The 21970-nt window shown below is 46.3% G+C and overlaps 1 protein-coding gene across 1 annotated transcript in view; it reads right to left on the bottom strand.

The window, feature by feature from the left end:
* Positions 1–21970, bottom strand: part of URB1 (URB1 ribosome biogenesis homolog) — a 79908-nt gene that overhangs the window by 38561 nt on the left and 19377 nt on the right. The window contains exons 7-19 of the mRNA XM_023190399.2: positions 21635–21760; positions 20490–20614; positions 16445–16640; positions 14695–14832; positions 11796–11969; positions 10506–10635; positions 9664–9780; positions 8443–8555; positions 5937–6056; positions 3826–3942; positions 3234–3372; positions 2218–2388; positions 962–1158 (exon numbers count right to left, since the gene is read on the bottom strand). Of these exons, the coding sequence (XP_023046167.2) occupies positions 962–1158; positions 2218–2388; positions 3234–3372; positions 3826–3942; positions 5937–6056; positions 8443–8555; positions 9664–9780; positions 10506–10635; positions 11796–11969; positions 14695–14832; positions 16445–16640; positions 20490–20614; positions 21635–21760 (1863 nt within the window). The remainder of the gene's footprint in view (positions 1–961; positions 1159–2217; positions 2389–3233; positions 3373–3825; positions 3943–5936; positions 6057–8442; positions 8556–9663; positions 9781–10505; positions 10636–11795; positions 11970–14694; positions 14833–16444; positions 16641–20489; positions 20615–21634; positions 21761–21970) is intronic.

The following is a 21970-nucleotide window of genomic DNA, read 5'->3' as shown; positions in this document are numbered from 1 at the left end:
ATGAGGGATAGGACGGAACCTCTAATACCTCCACATAAGCTGCTGTCGGGCTATCACTGTGGCCTACGTGTGGGGGAAGGTGGCAACAATGTGGGCGAGGGCTCTGGAGCCAGACTGCCTGGGCCGAATCCTGACTCCGCCACTGACTGGTGTTGGAACCACTCTGTGCCTCAGTTTCCCTATGTGCATAAAGGATGGAGAGAGTCCCGGCCTACTTCACAGAGTTGCAGTGAGGATTAAACGGCCAGAAATACATGTAGTACACTTAGTACAGGGCCGGGTATGCCTCCAAAAAAAACCCAGAAAACAGGCAATCGTTGTTGGCTATGGCTACCAACATCACAAGACAAGGAGGGTCTAAGCTGTCTGCTTTTCCGAACACAGCGAAAATGAAATGAATGCACAAAAATGCATACCACAGATCTGGTGCCCCGCACAGCACTGTAAATACTCTGCATTGGAGCCAGAATCCCATCACGAGAACGTAGTCCCCAGCAAAAGAAAATACACTTTTTCCTTTCCTTCCCCAGCTTCAGCAGAAGAGACCCTGCTGGAGGCCCTGAGGGGCCATGTGTGACAGCTGAGTACAGTCTGTCTAGGGCCATGCTAAGGTCCACAGAGGACAGCCAGGAGACAAGCACGCACAGATAACAAGGTAAGGAAAAAAAGGAAAAGGCAACGCTCCTGCCCCAGGCTGAACGAGGAATTAACCTATTATCATTATCAGGGAGCCAGTGGGAAATTTAATTTGGCTGCATCACTGAGTCTTGTGTGTTCAGTTATGTTAGCTGAGCACCAGGGATACTACTTAGCTTCCTCTCTTATGCAGGGGACTTTAGGGTAAGAAATTTCACCCTGCAGGCTGTCTGGCTATCCAAGTACACAGCTGTGGCCCAGCCAGCCGTGACCCCGGGAAGAGCCCTGCACAGAAGCAGGGACCACAGCTGTGGCTGCAGCTCACCCAGGCCTCTCGGGCTTGCTCTGGGATCCAGAGGCTGTAGTATCTGTTAAACCGTGAGAGCTGGTGGCAGCAAGGAACCGGGCACGGAGGCTCAAGCTTGTCATATGCCTGGAGCAGGAGACACAGAGCCAGGGGATCCCTCTGGGTGTGGAGGAGGTCAGTCAGCACCGCCGTCAGATACGTCACAACGTTTTCCACTGCAAAGGAACGAGATGCATGTGGGAAGAGGCTGGCTGGGCCCACCCTTCTGTGACCTACCAACACCACCTTCTTCCACACACACGCAAGACCCTGAGATATTCATGTAACTCCACGAGGGGACACACAACCACAGGAAGGAGGTGCTACTACTGGAGACCGTACTAGGCTCTGGTTTTTTAAACATATAGAGCAAAGTCAGACATTCGCTCCCTTTTGCCTGGCCTCTTACACGCCTGGGTCTTCACTCACTGGGAAGGAGGCCCAGGAGTGAAGGCCCAGGCATGTAACAGGCCAGGCAAAAGCCACCTGGGACCAGACTTGCTAGGTGCTCAGCAATCCGTTTACTCTGTCTCGGCACACAAGCCTCTCGTGTGTAGGCTGGGACCACATGCCTGGTGAGTCACTTCCAGGCCATAACACCCCTTGCTTGACTGTCCACCCTCACTTCCCTTTCCATGGTGATCCTGGAAGCCACAAATTGAGATGGCATAGCTACCAAATGGGAGCAGCCTGAATCCCTGTCCAACTTCCTGGAGGAAGCCAACCAGAAGAGCCACCTGGCCTGTACTAGACCATAGCAAGGTCTAGAAACAGACTCTTATTTACTAAAACTACTGACAAGTCAGCGCTTCTTTGTTACTGCAGCAAAGCCTGAGTTCTCCCGACCAATCACACTACCATCATCTGTGAGTGCTTCCTTGGGTCTAAGTTGCCTGGAAAACAAGTATGAAGGATTCATCCTTTGCATCAGCATATCAAGAATAAATACTGACAAAAAAACACCACTGTTACAGAGGCTGTCTGGGCAGCCAGGCAAACACATTAGTTCAGACGCATGCTCAAATGACCAATTTCCCAAAAGCCTAGCCAGCCCCAAGATCCCCACCCCTGTGCTCCTAGCTCTGCTGGCTGGGTAGCTATCACCCTGGGGATTCTGACCTCTTGTTGCCCTGGATTCTCAGCAACTGATCCCACAGCCCCTGGAATCCCACCTCCCACCCCGCACAGACCAGCCGGCCAGATGCGGCCAGAACATCCTGACTATACACAGGTACCTGCTTCACTGCCTGTCCCGAGGAGCAACTTATTCCTCGCTTCCAGGGCCGCAGGGACCACAGCACTGAATGGGAACGCGAGCAGGATCATGTCTTCATTTAACGTGAACCCTATTTCCTCATCCAAGCCTTCACTGCCCTCCACCAGGACATCCACCATGTCGAGAACATCTGAGACAGAAAGAGGAGAATCTAGATGATGTGACAGCTGCTGAAGGGCTTCACTGCAAATACCCACAGGGAGGCAGGAGCAGAATCCATGCAAAAAGAAAAAAGCCACATTCCTCTTGGGGGAGCATTTAATACAGTTTGACCCTGAAGAGACAAGACATTGCCTATGAAATCTTTCATATCTTTGTCTGATAAAATGCAGGATATTCAGCTGAGGTGACAAAAGATTGAAGTTTCCTCAAGTGACACAAGAAGCCCAGGAACTTTAACCCAGATAGTCAGGCAAACAAGCCAAAATCTGAGAGGCAAAATAGTGTGAGGGTTAAAGCACAGGCCAGAGCCAGAGTGCCTGGGTTCAAATCCTGACTTTGCTATGTAGTAGCTGTATGAGCTTGAGCAAGTTATTATACTAAACCTCTCTGTGCCCCAGCTGTCTGATCTCTATATAAAATGAAGAGAACAATAATATCCTTTTCTCTTGGGGTTGCTTATGAGATTTTCATGAGTTAGGACTTATAAAGAGCTTAAAACTCTACCTGGCACACAGTAAATACTACACAAATAAAACAGCAAGTGTTTCCTATTACATGAGCACATAAGGAGACTTCATTTCCAAAACAGGCTGGTCTCTGCTGCAAAGGGACTGTGTGCACTTGGCCTAGGGCATCAGTGCAGTTCTTGTTCTCAATCTCTTAACATGTCACTGTGGCTGGGTCTTCAGACCTTTGAGCAGCACAGAACAAAATGGAACATACCGTCAACGTGGGGGATAGAGTGGAACATACAGTCAACGTAGGGGATACAGTGCAACATACCGTCTACGTCAGGGATAGAGTAGAACGTACCGTCAATGTGGGAGATGGGAATGCTCATGTCGTCGGCTTCTTGCTTCATCATAGTGGCCTGCAGCGTGCTTGCTTCCTGGACAAAGTCAGATGCTTTGTCTGTGTATGAATAGGGATTCGCCACCAATGTCAATAAAATCTGGGCATTAAAGAGCCAAGTAGAAAGCATTCAGATGGTCACAGGTAAATGAAAAAGCCAAAAAATGTCACTGGTCAAAATCAAGGGAAGTGACATAATATGTTCAATCCTTAATTAGCATAATTTTACTATGAAGTTGGGTCTACACTTTTTGTTGTGGAATTAAAAAAAAAAATCTCCTTTTAGTATAGCACTGCTTTTAATATCACTTTTGGTATGCCCCTATTCCCCTATGCAAAAACAAATTTCCAAAAGGAAATGAAACAGCATGCTGTAATATATACCTATTTTACAGATTCTAAAACTAAGATTCTGAAGTCTCAGCAAGAATAAGGAAGTAAATCAGGCCAAGAAGCTTTTTGGTGCTGGTGCATCAAAAATGCCTCGATTACGCTAAGAAGTTAATATAATTATTTCTGAGCATGTTCCTTTATGTGGGAAATATGTGCTTACGCGTTCCAGAAACTGAATCACAGTCTCTTTGTTCTCTTCCACAGTGTTCTCCAAATGCTCCAGCCAAAGCTCCAGCTCCTTCCAGGTGTGCTCAAACACCCCCGTGTCCCGCAGAATCTGCCAGGAAGTAGGTACCAGTGAAAAAGTCAGAACAGAACCCACTTTATTTATTTATTTATTTATTTATTTTTTTGAGACGGAGTCTCACTCTGTCGCCCAGGCTGGAGTACAGTAGCACGATCTCAGCTCACTGCAACCTCCGCTTCCCAGGTTCAAGCGACTCTCCTGCTCAGCCTCCCGAGTAGCTGGGATTTCAGGCATGCGCCAACACATCCAGCTAATTTTTGTAACTTTTTAGCAGAGACAAAGTTTCACCAAGTTGGCCAGGTTGGTATCAAACTCCTAGCTTCAAGTGATCTGCCTACCTTGGCCTCCCAAAGTGTTGGGATTATAGGCATGAGCCACCACATCCAGCCTACAGGACCCACTTTCTGTGGGAGGTCAAGCAGTTTCATTGTGCTCCAGCACCACACGCCCAAGGAGCATGCAGGGGGTGAAAGTTTCATCCCATTTTTCTCTGAAAGTTAGTCTTTCAAAATAATATCCCCATCGTTGAGGGAAACAAAGAAATCATTCTGCGCTCTCTCAAAGACAATATAATCTGGCCAGGCCTAGTGGCTCATGCATGTAATCTCAGCACTTCAGGAGGTTGAGGTGTGAGAACTGCTTGAGCCCAGGAGCTTGAGATAAGCACAGGCAACATAGTTGAGACTGTCTCTACAGAAAACAGTAATTAAAATATGAGCCGGGTTAGTGGTGGTACGCACATGTGGCACTAGCTACTCAGGAGGCTGAGGTAGGAGGATCACTTGAGCCCAGAAGCTCAAGACGGCAGTGAACCGTGATTGTACCAGTGCACTGCAGTCTGGGCGACACAGCGAGAGCCTGTCTCAAACAAACAAAAAAGACAATATGATCCCTTCTCTCATGGCTGCTTATCCTTTATCCTCATTTCCTAAATAAAAAGAAGGGAAAAAATTTGGCTGCTACTTAGGAGCCAAAGACCTCTGGATTTTTACAAAGACCCAGGTAAATGTGTAAACCTTGACCCCTCACAGCTACTCAACCCTCAGCCTGTGTGAAATTCTCCAGGGTCACGAGCCAGTCACATCATATCACTTTAACGTGGATCTCAAGACTCAGACCTCAAGACTCACTATTTCCAACAGAAGAGAAGCTGGTATGAGGCAGGACTTGAACGTGCAGAAGTGATGAAATGATTTCCCCAAATGGTCTGACAGTGGAAACTCAGGGTCTAAGAGGACTCACGGCACAGAGCCCTGCAACAGCACGCACCGACGGAAAGCCTGACTGCCAATTTCATCTGTTTGCAGTCAGTGATCACAAAATCTAGCTGGGGTCAGGTTCACCGCTGCACTACCTGGAAGGAAACGGCAACCTATGGAGGTCGAAACTTAGCCTGCCACATTCTTTAAGCGGCTCAAGAAAGAAGGCTGTAAGTGCAGCAAGGTTATCAGCACTTCAAATAAAAGTGGAAGGTCAAACCTCTGTACCCTAAACATAGTGCATCCCCCAAGCTGTTTGCTGCACAGCAGAAATGAGTAGATGACTGCTATCATAAGACCTGACACAGCTCTGGAAACATGAGTATCAAGGACAAAAAAAGAAAAGGAAATAAATTCCTATTACTTTCCACTGCCTTTGATGACCCATGTGCTGTGGGTGATGGATTTGGGCAAAAAGGCTGAAAGCCCTGGAGAAGGCCGGAGCCTGAGAAAGAGGAAAGAGGCATTGCCTAATAAACACCAAGAAGCCAAAATGTAGTATTTAGTGAGCCTACAACAAGCTAGAAATGACCTATCTAAAAAAAAAAAAAAAAAAAAAAAAATTTCTCCAATGTACTACGCTGCCTCTCAGAAATGTGGCTAAGTGTAAGACACAATAAATTCAACTGCCGTAAAACTTTCTATTTTAAAACTAAAAACAATCCCAATACCTCCTGAAGTCAACAACTGTTAACTAAACACTTACCATAAGGAAGATCTATACAAAATGCTTTTCAGAGTTAGAAACCGGTAGAAAATGCTCACCTTCATGATCAGAAGTTTGGTTGATGACTTCAGTTGTAAATGACTACTGGTCACGAACATTTTCATTAGTAAGTAAAATACTGATCGTTCACCTCCAATAATTTCTGCATCTGGGCCTTCCTGGAGTTTAAACAATATTATGTATTTTTAATATATATAATTACATATATAATTTTAACATATAGTTATATATTAGACACATACCATGGGGCCAGGCATGGTGGCTCACACCTGTAATCTCAGCACTCTGGAAGGCCAAAGTGGGCAGATCACCTGAGGTCAGGAGTTTGAGACCAGCCTGGCCAACATGGCGAAACCCTGTCTCTACTAAAAATACAAAAATTAGCCAGACATGGTGGCGCATGCCTGTAGTTCCAGCTACTTGGGAGGCTGAGGCAGAAGAATCACTCGAACCCAGGAGGCAGAGGTTGCAGTGAGTCCAAATGATGCCACTGCACTCCAGCCTGGGCAACAGAGTAAGACTTCATCTCCAAAAACAAAAAACAAAACAAAACATAACAGGAGCCATCACTTGCTGAACACACAGTATGCTGCCAGGTCCTTACCTCATCTCATTTTAACCACAATTTGGCAGGAAGAGTAGCAAGAGTAAGCACAGGTAGCCGTGTTCCTGTGCTGGAGTCATCCGAGGAGCCCAGCTTACACTGACTCACTGAATTCTCCCAACACCCCTGTGAGGTGGGTACAGCTGCTACCCTATTTTACATGTGGAAACTGAAGCACTGAGAAGGCACCTGGCTGTTTACTGGAAACCAAGGCAGATGCTGTGCTGTCTGGTGGATGGTGAGCAGGAGGGACCCCAGGGCTGTCTGAGTCTGTCAAAACATGTCCTTGTTACTCTCATCAGGATGTCAGTGCTGGCAGAATGGATTGCTTATGCATAATTTATCCTCCTCAAAAGGCTTTGGGCTTTGAACACATGTCTTCAACAAGTACTTGGAGCTCCAGATTCCCCAATCCAAACTCTGTTGAGCCCGTGTGTCTCACTGCAGCCCTTGGCAATGAGAACAACCCTGAACATGGTGAAGTGCTGGTTAGCTTAGGCAAAGCCACCAGATGTATCTTATAAGCATAAGGTGGGGCACAGGATATAAATTCATGCCAGTTCTTTCAAATTATGAGGCCTCTGTCACTTTCCAACTAAATTATCAAGATCCCATGAGCCCAGTTGAGCTGGAGTAAAAACCAACCAGCAATGCCCAAGCCTGTCACCTCCCTAGGATTGGCGGCAATGACCTCACATCTCAGTGGAATGGTGGCAATCAGCGATGCCCGAGCCTGTCACCTCCCTAGGATTGGCGGCAATGACCTCACCTCCATGTACTTGTTGAAGTCATGTGTTCATATCTTCATCTCAGTGGAATGGTGGCAAGCAGGGCTCTGGGCAGCACCGCCTGTGTCCCATCCTGGACCCACCACTCATGGCATCGCTGGTTGCCACCATTCCACTGAGGTGTGAGGTCACTGCCACCAATCCTAGGGAGGTGACAGGCTCGGGCATCACTGGTTGCTACCATTCCACTGAGATGTGAGGTCACTGTCACCAATACTAGGTGACAGGGTCAACCTGGACCCTGAAGAAGGTTCTGACACTCTCTGCCCAGCTGCCTTGACTTTAAGTAGCGTGAACCGAGCAGCCACATGAAGCACCCGTATCCTGCCCAGCACGCAAGTTAAGTTCTCAGGAAGAATGATCCTCAGCTACGACGCCAGGAAGCCTCAGTACAGGGACTCAAGGGAGAGACACACAGTCCCAAAGGCACAGCATTCTTAAGTCTTCCTGGATATGTCGCATGTAAAAATGCCAACATACATTTCCATACTATTGGTTCCATGTAAAATCTAAGTCACTAAAAAATAAACCAGCTCAGATTATGAGAAACACTTAGACAACGCTTAATTTTGCTCAATCATGTTCCCTTCTCCTCTTTGCATAGAAATGATGCAGTATCCTGGGCTTAAGCCCAGGGTAAAATTCGGTGGCATCCTGAGTTTCCCTTTATGATTTATGTTCTCCAAAAAGTTCTGGAAGATATTCTATTAACGACCTAGAAAAAAATGCTGGCAATGTCTGCTGATTCTTCCACCAGCCTCAATCCTCTTCTGACTTGGTATCTATTCTCATCTCGTCTTTAATTCTTCCAGGATGAGGGTAAAAGAAAAGGAATGTATTCTATTTTGTTTATTATTTTAAAATGAGAAAAATGTAAAACAGTTGAGATAAACAAGAAACTCCCTGGACCCAGCAACAATGTATTCGCAGCAAGGACATGTTAAGCACCCTATTTTACAAAAGCAAGCTGGTTCCCAGGCCTCCTGGTTCATGCATCAGGACCTCTGCTGTGGGTCTCTCTAAAATGAGAACCCTTAACCTCTTCCGTCTTGCCCCATCAGGTTCTGAGCCAGTTAGTAATTTATCAGGCCAAGAGGCCACCTGGCCCAGCAGGTTAGCTTAGGGCAGAAGACTGGAAGCTCTGCTTCCTACCTGTGCCTTTAACCACAGAAACTTGCTGGCCGGCAGCTCCAGGGCCACCTTCAGCATGTGGTGCTGCAGAATGGGAGGCACCTCCTCTCGAAGGCCCTGCTCGGAGATGATGCCTACGGGTGAAAAAGAGGCAGGCTGAGAAAAGTCACGTGGACGTGGGTGCCCGGCAATTGCTGCCCTGGCCAGAAGGTCAAGGAACTCACCATGGAGAAAGAAAAAGGTGGATGCAAGGTTCCGTTTCTCTGTCCTGTGCTCACCCTCACACAGCACATCTCGCCTGATGTCTCCCCACGCCCTGGTCTGTACAAATCTTTCAACAAAAAGTCCATATCCCACTTGCCTGAAGAAGCCACACAGCCCACACTGACTCTGAACAGCTGGAATCACTGCACCCACCATGTACCCTCCAAGGGTGGGCTCTCGCTAACGTTCTCCCTGGCTCCCCAGACAGCAAGCATTTTGCGGACAGAGACTGCAGCCACCTGCGCCTGAGACTGGGTCCTCATCCTCTAGCCGGCTCTGGGTTTCTCCTTTGTTACTAAATACTATATGGCCACATTCTAGTAAATTTCATATTTCCACAGCAAAGAGAACCATTCACCTTCAAATGATTAAAAAGTGAATTGCAGCTTTTGAAAAGGAGTATTTCCATAGCTTATATAAATCCCAAGAATGGTATTTTTGCAAGTCTTCTCCCACAGGCCCAATTATAAAGTGGATCAGATAAACTTCACCATTCAGGAAACATGACCAGACAAGCATTATGTTACTTTTGAAAGTTTGAACCCGACTCAGTGGGGTAAAAGATGAGGTCACTATGTCAAAAGTGTCTCTGCATGAACAGGACGTCCCTTTCGCAGGATGCTTGTTTCTGCTATACCCTCTGCACCCCCACTCCCTTGAAAAGTGACTTTAGAGTTAATGTCACATGATTGGATTTGTGGGCCATTCATGCCGGTTGCTCAGCACTAGGAAGCTGGCTGGCTTCTTCCATTGTTCTCACTGCTACCAAGTGTTCACCTGATATTTACTTAAGGAAGACCAGCTATTTAAAAACACTGATGCAAGTACAATTTCTCAGGCTGACGGAGGAGCATGCAGTCAACTGTCCACCAGCCTTCCCAATTCTTGGCTCCAGGGCTCTGCTCTGGTTTATTGGCACTTCCTCCATCTGCACTGGCAGGAACAGTGGTGGCTTGTCTGCAAGCCCTTGAAACCCACCTTTCAGGAGCTTGCTGAAGTCAAAGTTGTACTGCATGACCACGTGGGGGACCACCTTCTGGTAGAGGCATATGACCTGGAGCAGAACAGCTTTCAAAAGAATGGTTTCCGCATCATCTGCACACACACACACACACACACAAAGAGAAAGAAAGAAACAGTTTGAATTAGGAAACATATTGGTTCTTTGTCCTTGAGCAGCTGAACCAGGTGTGGCACCACATTGCAGCCAACTGCATGCTGTACATTGAGGCTGCAGACAGATTGCTCAGTACCTGGATCTAAGGAGTCAACGTGGTAAAAACGTTACAACTGTTCAGAGGGTCTGGGTTAAAATCTCATTTCACTGCTGTGACCTTGGACAGGTTCTGGTCACTCTGTCTCCCTGTGCTTTCATATCTTCATCTGAGCAACAGGGACACACAGCAGAGCCTACCCCTGCAGGGCTGCTGTAAGGATGAAATACGACACAGACATAAGACACAAAGCTCAACGCCTGACCAACAACAAGGCTCTGAGTTCTATCTGCAGAGTGAGAGACAGCACCCCGGTATTGCCGTCCCTGGAAAGGCCAGAGCACATGGCACCCAACACTCAGGTCTTCAGAGAGACACAGTACTTCTATAAAGATGGGCACATTTCTAACAGATACTAAATTCAGTCTATGATTCCTTTCCAATTCTTCTCCCTAAGCAAAAAAAGATACAGACACATTCACAGCCAGAGGTGCCTTGAAACAAGAACTGCTCCAGGACTCTCTGGATAGGAGCTATCCTAGGCTGCCAGTGCCAGCTCCGTCTCATGCAAAAGGCAGAGGGTCCCCCTCACCCCTGAGCCCTTACCACACGGGCGAGCCTCGCAGGCAGCTGGGGGCCCATCGCTCCCTTTCTTCCCTTTCTTGTCATCTGGTTTGGTCTCTTGCTTTTTAAGTGACTGCCAGACCCACACGATAGTGTTCAGGTCTGGCAAAATCTAAAAGGGAAAAAGAAGCAAAATATTAGTTGTATTCAACCACGAAGGGAGACAAATGAACTGAACATACCAACAAGATGCAAAAATCAGGGAGTGGGGGGCGAGTCTACAGGACTGTGTGTAAGGAGACGGAAGAGTGGTGAAAAAACAGGCCCATATCCACTGTAAGCTCTGCTCTGCGGTATAATTTTCTTTTTCTTTCTTTCTTTCTCTTTTTTTTTTTTTTTTTTTTTTGAGATGGAGTCTCACTCTGTTGCCCTGGCTGGAGTTCAGTGGGGTGACCTCAGCTCACTGCAACCTCCACCTCCCAGGTTCAAGTGATCCTCGTGCCTCAGCCACCTGAGTAGCTGGAACTACAGGCACCCGCCATCGCGTCCAGCTAATTTTTTGTATTTTTAGTAGAAGTGGGGTTTCACCATGTTGGCCAGGCTAGTCCTCGAACTCCTGACCTCAGGTGATCCACGCATCTCGGCCTCCCAAAGTGCTGCGATTACAGGTGTGAGCCACCGCACCCGACTATGTTCTGTGGTATAATTTCTAGAACTATACACAGCAAGGATCTGGTGAACAGGCAAGTGCTGATCTTTAAAACAAACCACCTAAGCCTCATTCACCTGAGCAAAAGGCACTGGGAACAAAGACTTTCGCAGGAGCAGCTCAGGGAAAGCTACCCTGCGCGACTGGGGCTCTCAGAGCAGCTGGCCAATTTACAGAAGCCTGGCCTTCAGCCATAGGAAGCAAGCGGGGCTTCCTGAGCCACTGCATGCCTTCTCACTGGGCCACAGTGTGGTGCGTGTGTGCCTGCAGCCATGGGTGAGGGGTAAGGATACAACCTACCCCTCAACAACATCACACGGCTCCTGATTGAACATGAGGTGCCCACCAGAGCCAGAACTCCTGCGAGAGAACACGTGTATCGTCTAAATTCTTACTCTGCACAAGGACTTCTGGATCGTGCTCTGTGACGTCACTGCCTATAATCCCAAGTGGCAGGTCTTCCCAGCTGGCCCTCAGCACCCATGCTACCACGCTGCCCACTGGCCCGTCCAACCCTGCGGTTCCAAGGACACATCACTTGGCTTCCACCCTTGAGCTCCCAGAACGGCCTTTTCCACCTTGTGAGGTCTGGAGGGAAAGCCCAAACTCAGATCGGAGCCTACCTTGCTCAGGGCTTCTCTGAAGAGCTGCACGAATTCTTCCATCATCGCAGCTGTGTAAACGCCTGATTCCTGCCACACCTCTTTATTCAGGCAGTGGTCAACAGTTTTTAGTGCCCTCTTCAAAATGACAGAAATAAGGGACAAGGCCGTGTGCCTCACTGAGGTGCTGTCCAACTGGGAAGAAAAAGAGTTAAATGCACACGTGTCTCTAGGATACACTGGTGGACACAGATTTGCTAAGTGTGGGCTTGGCTGGCATTTGCCCCTCAGGTCACTCACAGGGGAAGCTGCATGAAACAACTGGTCTCCACACTGTGAGAACAGGCGACCTGGGTACCTCACCCTCCTAAGATCCTCTGGGTCTGACCTCAGCAACTGCCAGGAAACGACCACTAATGGTAGCATCCAGCAGTAGTTTCATTTTTATCATCTGCTCTTTGGTAAGCCTTGAGACAACTACTCAGCTACTGTGAATGTTCTCCATTAACAACAGATCTCACCAGAACCCACTCTGCCACTGTTTTCTTTTTTTTTTTTGAGTCAGGGTCTCACTCTGTCACCCAGGCTAGAGTGCAATGGTGCCATCATAGCCCACTGCAGCCTCAAGCTCCTGGACTCAGGCAATCCTCCCGCCTCATCCTCCCAGGCGCCGGCCCAGACAACTCAAGCAGAATCTGCATTTCACATGATTCCCAGGAGAGCCCTCCAACACTGAGATCTGAGAAGCCCTGGCCGGGACACTGCAGACTGGCGGTGAGGTAGAAACAAAGAGCTTTTCTGGTTTACTTTTAACTCAATAACCAAGACACCCCAGAGCCCCAGCATTCCAGTCAGCTGCGGCTTCACTCTGTGTACACTGCACACTAAATCAGGACTACAGGAACTATCCTAAGCCAAGAATGGCCGGCCTCACAATCGCTTCAAAGGCAGGCCCCACACAAGTACACCACACCCAAGGGGCTGGGAGCACAAAGATCAACCAACAACCCAGGGCTCTGCTTCCAAATGCTTTCTTACTTCCTGTTTCTAAAATAGGCTAAAGCTTCTCTTCCTGATTCTAAAATGTATGCTTTAAAAGTTTTTTAGACAAAACCATAAGAAATAAAAAACAAACAAACAAACATCATCTAACTCCAGCCCCTGGATGCACTCGCATCACCAGGTCTCACATAAAAACAGTCTTGGCTCTCGGAAAGGGCACCTGTGGAGGGAAGGCAAGGCTGGGCTCAGGGGCCCTGGTCCTGGCCCTGCAGGGCATGGCAACAGCCAACAGGGTGAGAGGAGGCTGTGTCCTCTGAGACTCCTTCCTCGGAGCCACTCCGTGCCGGAGCTAGAACACCCCTCTAGGGGCACAAGCCTTTGTCCTGAAACAACACTGAGAGGAGGAGGAGACAGGCTTTTCTCTCCCAGCCTACCAGGAACAAGCTTGGAGGGGAGAGCAAATGCAGCCCACAGAGGAGTCACATCTGGCTGGGTGTGGTGGCTCAGACCTGTAATCCCAACACTTTGGGAGGTCGAGGAGGGAAAACTGCGTGAGGAGTTTGAAACCAGCCTGCGCAACATAGTGAAACCCTGTCTATACACAAAATAAAAATAAGAAAATCAGCTGGGTGTGGTGGTGTGCACCCGTAGTCCCAGCTACTCAGGGGGCTGAGGTGGGAGGAACACTTGAGTCCAAGAGTTTGAGGCTGCAATGAGCTATGATCACACCACTGTACTCCAGCCTAGGCAACAAAATGAGACCCTGTCTCAAAACAGAAAAAAAAAATTAATAAAAAATAAAGGAGGTTCATCAAACTAATCCTTTCAATCTGGTTTTCCCGCAAGCTCTTTAAGAAATGCGAATTTCTCCCACGTTAATTAAAACAGTTGGGCAAGCCAGCTGGGTGCCAATTTTACATATGATGATTTGACAAATACAACACAAGACCTTTCTGCCTACTCCCACACAGGCCTCCTCTCTACTCCTCACCCCATCACCCATGCTCAGCACAAACCCTGGAGGGGTATCAAAAAACGGTGAATCTCACCACATGGTCTCAGGAGTCCACCCCACTTTACAGTGACTGTGCTCATTCCTACAGGGCCAACCCACGCCTGTGCAACCCACCACAGCCAACCTATTCCTCCTGAAGCCACACAACAACTCAGCCTGCCTAGAAGGACAAAGACACCCCTCCGAATACCTGGCCTCCCCCAGGTAGCTCATGCAACTTGGGGTTAGGAGCGGCTGGCAGGGCCCAGGAACCAGGTGTGCCAACAACCCACAGCCATCCACCCATGCCCATGATGCTGTGGTGAAAGACATGTGAACCCCTCAGAATGTGGTTTCTGAAGGGACATGGGGACCTTTACAACAAATAATCATGTAAAATTTAAGTATCAATTTCTTCCATGAACATGTCCTCCAAAAATGCTTGAAAACAGCTGGCCTTCAAAGTATATGTTCACCAGGCATCTTAACACCATTCACCTAACCCATAAAAGAAAGAATGTGCTCGGCAAATTTCATTCCTACCATGTCTGGAAATTCTAAACTAATGAGATTTTAATGATGAACTTTCCTTCTTCTGATTTGGACATTCTTTCACCCTCAGGCAGGACTAAAAAGGCTTGGAGGGACGCAGGGGTCCCCGCTGTGTGATGGAGCAGGGCCAAGGACATGAAGTCCAGTGTCCCTAGAAGCAAAGTCTCTTTGCTCCAAGGTCCTTACCCAAGTGCGTGGACCTGTCACTCATGGGTTATCTCAAATCTACAGCCTCTGTCCTGGAAGCCTCAGAGGCTCCCTAACAAAACACAATCAAACCACATCCAGGCAGGTTCTCAGAATAATCACATCATGCAGCCAGCGAGTTTAGCGGGAGGCAGTTCTAGAAGTGGGGCAATCACATGGCCTTACGTTTAATGCTTGGGTGAACATGCTCTTATTGCACACCAGGGGCACAGTGGTCACCATCACCATTGCCAGGAGCCGAGGCAAGGGTATAAACTCTCTGGTCTGAAATGCCCGGGAAATCTCCGGCTGAGCCTCATAGATCTAGGAAAAGCAAAAAAGAGATTTAGTTGGTCCTGGAAGTAAGTTTCAAACCTGAGACTAGTTGTGGGCACCCAAAGGTGAAGCCATTCAATCAAATAATTATAGCGGTAAAGGTTCGAGACTCCCCACAAGGCAGAGTGGAAGATTAACCCCCCAAATCTACTTGTCAAAGACAAATGAGGTCAGGAGACTGGCTGTTAACAGACAAAGGACCTTGAGAGCAGAACTTGACCTGGGGTCTGCAGAGTCTCTTAAAACCTCTGATGGCAAATAAATCCCTGCTAGAACTACGAATGCTACTACTTATCAGTTCCGGCTGCACTTGACAGGCACCTGACAAATGATGTCAGGAAGGGATATCAGGAAGCCATTTTCTCAAAGCTTCCTGACTACCCTTTGGGATAGGGACACTTTACATTAAAACAAAAATATATTCACAGGTGACAAAATTGGACTTCAGTGAGGTTAGGTAATTTCCCTAAGGCTACATAGCTAGTAAGCAGCCAAGTAAGGACTCAATACTGGGCCTGCAAAAATCACACACTCACCCCTCCCCTGCATCAGACACAGCTCCCAGTAGGGTGCTGGCCCCGGGACTATCTGTACCAAAATGAGGGGTGGAGTACATCCTCCTTATCCCAAGGTAAATGTGGAGACTGTGCCCATAGGCACTCAAGCAGAATAAAAGCTGGTTTTAGAGATAACGCCAGGCCCAGGCAGAGGCACAAGAAACAATCCCAGGTATTTTACCACTAGGCAAACCATGAATCAGTGACAGAGAGTTCAAACAAGGCAGGCATTACTGCCAAAGAACTAACAGTAGGCACATCCATTTGTAAATGGGCAGATGCTGACACCGTGATCAAAAGGAAGGTAACGCACATCCACTTAAACCATCAGACCAACGTTCCACAGCTTATTTCAAGTTTTTCTAACTGAAGCAGCAACCTTTAAAAACTATCCGACAAATCAGACATTTCATTTTATTTTGCTTTTTATGAGCCGAGATGGAGAAAAGATAATCAGGCATCTCATCAATCCCAGTCTAACTGCGCTGGGATTTCACTCTAAGCAAAATCTTGATGAACAAGATAAATTGGCTCAAAAGATTCTAAAGGAATAAACTTCAAATTCAGCCCAGTGAAAGGCACAACGCTATAGAAGATCAAATTTATGATCTAAAATATCCCTTTTTATCCCTGAAAGGACTTCATATTGTACAGTTTACCAGATCAGAACGTCTGCCAGTCTCCCAACTCCCTATGCCCCCCTATCTAGCTAACAGACTTCTTTTTTTCTGAGATGGAGTCTCACTCTGTCACCCAGGCTGGAGTAGAGTAGCGTGATCTTGGCTCACTGCAACCTCCGCCTCCTAGGTTCAAGCAATTCTCCTGCCTCAGGCTCCCAAGTACCTGGGATTACAGGCGCACACCACCACACTCGGTGGATTTTTGTATTTTTAGTAAGAGGCAGGTTTCGTCATGTTGGCCAGGCTGGTCTTACCTGACCTCAGGTAATCCGCCTGCCTCAGCCTCCCAAAGTGCTGGGATTATAGGCGTGAGCCACCACACCCAGCCTAGCTAACAGACTTTTAAATACCATGTTTTTTTACCTTGTTTAGTAGTTTGATATTATTTAACCAAGTAGACTTCGCTCGTGGGATAAAGGAAAACGTCACTTCCTTGAAGTATTTGTTCAGTAAGTCCGGGCACACTTTGAGGATGTTCACCACAAGGTCAGCCACCAGCTCATCATCAGCTGCAGTTTTCAAACCCAGCAAGAAGTGCAAAAGTGTCAGGTTTCCACCTCTGTTAGAGAAAGAGACATGGGGAGAGGTCAAAGCACCCTGAGAGCTCATGGTGACGCAGCTCTGCAGAACTGCCCTCAGTGGACACAGCAATAACAGCCTGGAGAATTTTCCCCAAGATATAAAGTGGGAGTTCTGTGGCCTGGGGGTTCCAGCTCTCCACAGAGGGCTCCCCTCCCATCCTCTACTTCTGAGTGACTGAAAAAGTCTGATTGTCCTGCTCCCTTTCTTCTTTCCTACTTCCCTCGAGTTCAATTTGCTTTCTAAAGAAAAGGAAGAAAACCATTCTCTCTCACTCTACCTCAGCCACCTACCAGTCTAGCTAGAAGTCAAGGCTACTGAAAAGAAAGGGCAACACCAGCATGGAGGAATCTAAGCCCCAAACTTCATTTTGAGATTTTACTGACGTCCCTCCTCCAGCCACACATGAAAAAGCACTACGTAGGGCTGGCTGCAGTGACTCACGACTGTAATCCCAGCTCTTTGGGAGGCCAAGGCGGGAGGATCACCTGAGGTCAGGAGTTCAAGACCAGCTTGGCCAACATAGTGAAACCCTGTCTCTACTAAAAACACACAAAAAATTAGCCAGGTGTGGTGGTGCCCATCTGTAGTCCTAGCTACTCAAGAGGCCGAGGCAGGATAATCGCTTGAACCTGAGACATGGAGGCTGCAATGAGCTGAGATTGCACCACTGCACTCCAGCCTGGGCAACAGAGTGAGACTCTGTCTGAAAAAAAAAAAGCACTATGTAAATACACATGTGAGTGTAAATGTAAAAAAAATGCAGGTAAGACATTTTTCTCTTTAAAGGGGGACTTCTTTTACTTTTTAAAATTTTTTATTATTTCTTTATTTAGAGACAGGGTCTTGCTCTGTCATCCAGAATGCAGTGGTGTGACCATAGCTCACTGCAGCCTTGAACTCCTGGATTCAAGTGATCCTCCTGCCTCAGCCTCCTGAGTAGCTGGGACTAGAGGTGCGCACCACCACACCTGGCAATAAAGTTTTTTTTATATGAACTGCTCATGAGTCGCTGCATGGTCCAGAGTGCCATCAAATTATTTCTTGACAACAAATCTGACAAGACAGCACAAGGTCCTTGCACGGGCCTTCTGCCTTCCCTGTTTCTAGCTTGTTTCAAATTCCTCCATCTTCATTTAGCAGCTGAAAGAAGCTAGGATAGGGAAAAAAATCTACTGTAGAAAAATATTGAAAAGTTGTCTCAAAGTGGACAATCTTCAAAGGTATGAGAAGATAATAAAAGCCGCAGATGAGCCCAGGAGTTTGAGGCTGGAGTGACCTATGACTGTGCCACTGCCTTCCATCCTGGGCAACAGAGCGAGACTCCATCTCAAAAAAAAAAAAAAAGTAAGACGCAGGGAAGACCACAGAGACTAAAACTTGCATGAAGGCAGTAAAACCCCAGGATCCACACAGCGAAAGCCCCAGGAAACAATGCTTCACCTGCCTCAAAGTCTTTTTAGCAAGTACGCCCTTTCCTATCTGCGTGACCCTGGGAAGTCAAAACATCCAGAAAACCCTCAGACTCTGCCTCATGCACGACACAGTGATGGTTTCTAGGGTCCCCAGTGTCTCATATCCCCCTTATAAATTCAGTAAAACTACAATGCTATACGACGCTTTACATCTAGTTTTAAAAAGTTTTTTAAAAATCAAATTAGAAAGTATAATTTTGATCAGAAAAGCTATCCTTTAAAAAAAGGATATGAAAACATCCTTTCTTAATATGAAAATGTCATGAATATAGTTTGTGCTGTCAAATGAAAAGGATATTAAATCTACAAAGAGTGCTAAAAATACTACACATACTTTAATCAACAACGTCATAAAATGGAGAGCACTAATATTTATGTAGTGCGTGATACATGCCAGACACTGCTCTAGGCATTACCACCACCTCTCTACGACAGGCACTACTTTTATTCCCACTTTATAGACGAGATAATGGAGGCGGAGAGGAGGCCTAACCCAGTGAAGGTCTCAGAGCTAAGTTAGGATTGAAGCCCAGCTTTCTGCTGTTAACCTACACCAGGGACTGGCAAAGTAGGGCTCAGCACCTATCACTGTAATTTTATTGGGACACAGGTAAACTTACTTATTTACATCTATGGATGCTTTGGTGGCACAACTGAGTGGTCACAACAGACTGTAGGCTACCAAGCCTAAAATACAATCTGGCCCTTTGTAGAAAGTTTGCCAATCCTTGCTCTATGCTGTAACACCAGTTTTTAGTGAACACCTACTAGGTGCCAGGCACTGTCCTAGGGACTGGAGATCCATAACAGACCGGCGCCTGTTCTCCCCACTTCTCACCAATGTGATAACGAACAAGCAAATAAATAAATCAGCAAACAAATAAATGAACAGTCAGAAGCCTAAGCCAGGCAAAAAGCACCGTGACAGTGGAGGGACTATTTCAGAAAGGGCTGCTGGGGAAGGCCTCCCTGAAGTGGTGAGGTCGGCAAAGGAACCTGAATAAAATGAAGGAGTGGGCCACATGTCTACTGGGGAACAGGGAACGATGGAATTCAGTGTTCTCAAAGCTTTCTGTTACCATTCACAAACAAATCTCCTTCCTTTCCCTTACGCACAAACACTTGTCTTTTGCCCATGGCTTCAAAATTCACATAAATCACAGCTTGCCGCAAACAGATGCATACCCACAAGTTGATTCAATATGTCCATCAAATGATCATCTATTTCAGGGGCCTAGTTATGGAGGAAAAATGCTTTAAAAAGGGAGAACAATGCATGCGTTTTAACCATGGTGTAATATTCTATTCAACTATAAAAGTCTGCTGTTGTGTTTTGGCAGGAAAATGAGCTCATTCTTACTGATGAAAGAAGAAAGAAATGATGTGACAAGTTAAATCACAGTAACCTCAGAATCAAAACATGTCCAAAGTCATAAGCAGACAGAAAAATTCCCACCACGTTACTCCATTCTGAAGGAATCGCCTGATTTCCTGACTGGCTGAAACTAGAAGTAAATCAAACTGCCTAAATCCTTGTGATATAATGCGATGATAGAATAACAAGGAGTAAAAAACAAATCATTTACAATGAGCAGAAAACGTGGCCAATATTTTTATTGTCAAATGGGAAAAAAGCAGATAGGATGAACAGTAGTAAGCCGTTTTGGTTACTAAAAAAAAAATTACATGGACCTGTATTATACGACTACAAAAAGAAAGCCTCAAAGAATATCATCAAAACCAGTGGATTTGAACTTTACGTTTCCTTACTGATGAAATGTTATCACAATTGTGAAATATGAAACAAAATAAAAAAGTAAAAACAATTTTGAAATCGTGACTCATGGGCAGCCTGTCGAGGAGAGGGAGGACTGTTTAGTATCAGTTTGGAGCTGGACTTCCTGGATTCCAACGCAAGCTCTGCCATTTAACCAGGATAAGGGTCTGGACCTCTCTAGAACTACCTTCTTCCTCTGCAAAGTTGGCATAACAATGGTACCTGCGTCAGGACTGCTGTGAGGCCCATGTCAGGGCCAACCCTCTCTGTGAAGGCAGACGCCTTTCCTGAGCTCCAGCTGACGAACACTGTCTTTAGGTAAACATCTGCAACATCTCCCTGGGTGAAATATCTCATGACCTAACTAAGTGCTAATAGAGAGCTACCCTCAGAACGGCCCCCGAGGACAAGCAACGAGTAGAAGTTCTCTGGGACTACAACTGTTCAACCCTGAAATGAGTTAGATAACGTCCACAGTTCTAGTTCTAACCTACTACATTTCCACTGGACGCTCACGTATGTGGTGACTTCTAAGGAACACACACACCCTGGGGTCCACAAGAGTGTCATACTTTACCTGCCAAAGGTACCCAAAGATGCATCATAAAAATTAATTCCATGCTTGAGTGAACAGCAAAGATCCATCAGGAAGTTATGAATAAGCTCCCGTACCATGGTTTTCCCTGCTTCTTCAGCAGAAACCTATGAAGATTTTTACAAATTCAATGCAAATCCCAAGCTCATACATCTGAGTAAGAGCTAGAGTAAAAACAAGGACGATATCAACTGCCTGATGACAAGTTAGAAAACATTTTAAACATTTGGTATCATTCCAAACAATAAATGAAAACAACAACCAAAGATATACCGATCAAGATAAAAGAATACTCTGAAGACGGACAAGCTTAAACCTGTATTTTTAAAAGCTTTAAAGTGATCTCATTTCTCTTGTTCATTTGAATAAAATTCCACATTTGGGAGTGTTTTTAGGCAGCCTCTGAGGCTTGCTGGTCTAGAGCGTACAAAAACATGTTCAAAACAAGAGGACCTGGGCAAGTCTCCAAGATAAAAGGAGGTGAAGTAGTAGACTCTTGAGAGGTGAGTTACTATAACGTTAACAGGAAGTCCGCGCCTTTACTACTCTGGCCAAGTCCATGTTCAGTAACACCCTGAGGGAAATTAAAATATATACTGGCATTGGGTCAGTGTGAGAGCAGCTGTTTCAATTTAGCACATGCGTTAACTAGCACAAAACAAGTTACATATGTCAGTAGATGAGGCTCCTAGGCATTCAGGATCCTGAAGTTAAAAACAAACAGACAAAAAACACGCAACAAGGCTTGAAACTCCAACAACGGGACATGAAAGAATGGAAGGACAGTAAGGCAGAGGTAAAGCAAGATGAGGAAAAGAGGGCCGGGATGACCCTGCAGGTCTAACAGGCAAGTGCTGCAGGGAAACCTAAGATATGGCTCAGCTCAAGGAAATCATAGTTTTCTAAAAGAAAAAAAATATACATATATATTAGCATGATTAAGAAATTAGGGGAAAAAATCCTATTGCAATTAGCAGAGGGTTAATACAACCATATAACCACAGTCAAAAGAAACAGATCAAATGAGGGGACTTCAAGTCTGGTGCAGCGTTGAGAATTCTCCCTCTCACGACCCTGAGGATCAAATTCCAACAACGAGGTCAATGAAAACTAAAAAGTGTCCGCACCTTGACGTTCTCTGGGTTCACGTCGGTAATCCCATTCCAGTTGTACAGCGATGCCATGTGGTTCAATAACTGCCCCGTAAAGAAACGCACCTTCTGGGTTTTTGTGATATTTTTATTGTGAACTACCTGAAAACAATAATAAAAACAAATGAAGTTCATGGAATTCAATTATTTTTTAAATGGTGCTTAGTGTTTTCCGATCATTATAAAAATAATGCATGCTAGTGGCAGAAAATTTGGTTTAAAAAAAGGAAAAACATAAAAGGGAAATTCACCAATATTCCCAACCGTCCTAGGACACCTAGTTACTATTTTGATAGATTTCATTTCAGTCAC

Source organism: Piliocolobus tephrosceles, chromosome 19 (assembly GCF_002776525.5).
Source record: "Piliocolobus tephrosceles isolate RC106 chromosome 19, ASM277652v3, whole genome shotgun sequence".
NCBI classification, from domain to species: domain Eukaryota; kingdom Metazoa; phylum Chordata; class Mammalia; order Primates; family Cercopithecidae; genus Piliocolobus; species Piliocolobus tephrosceles.
Note: the sequence above shows the minus strand (reverse complement) of the source record. Positions and strands in the feature narration are given on the sequence as shown.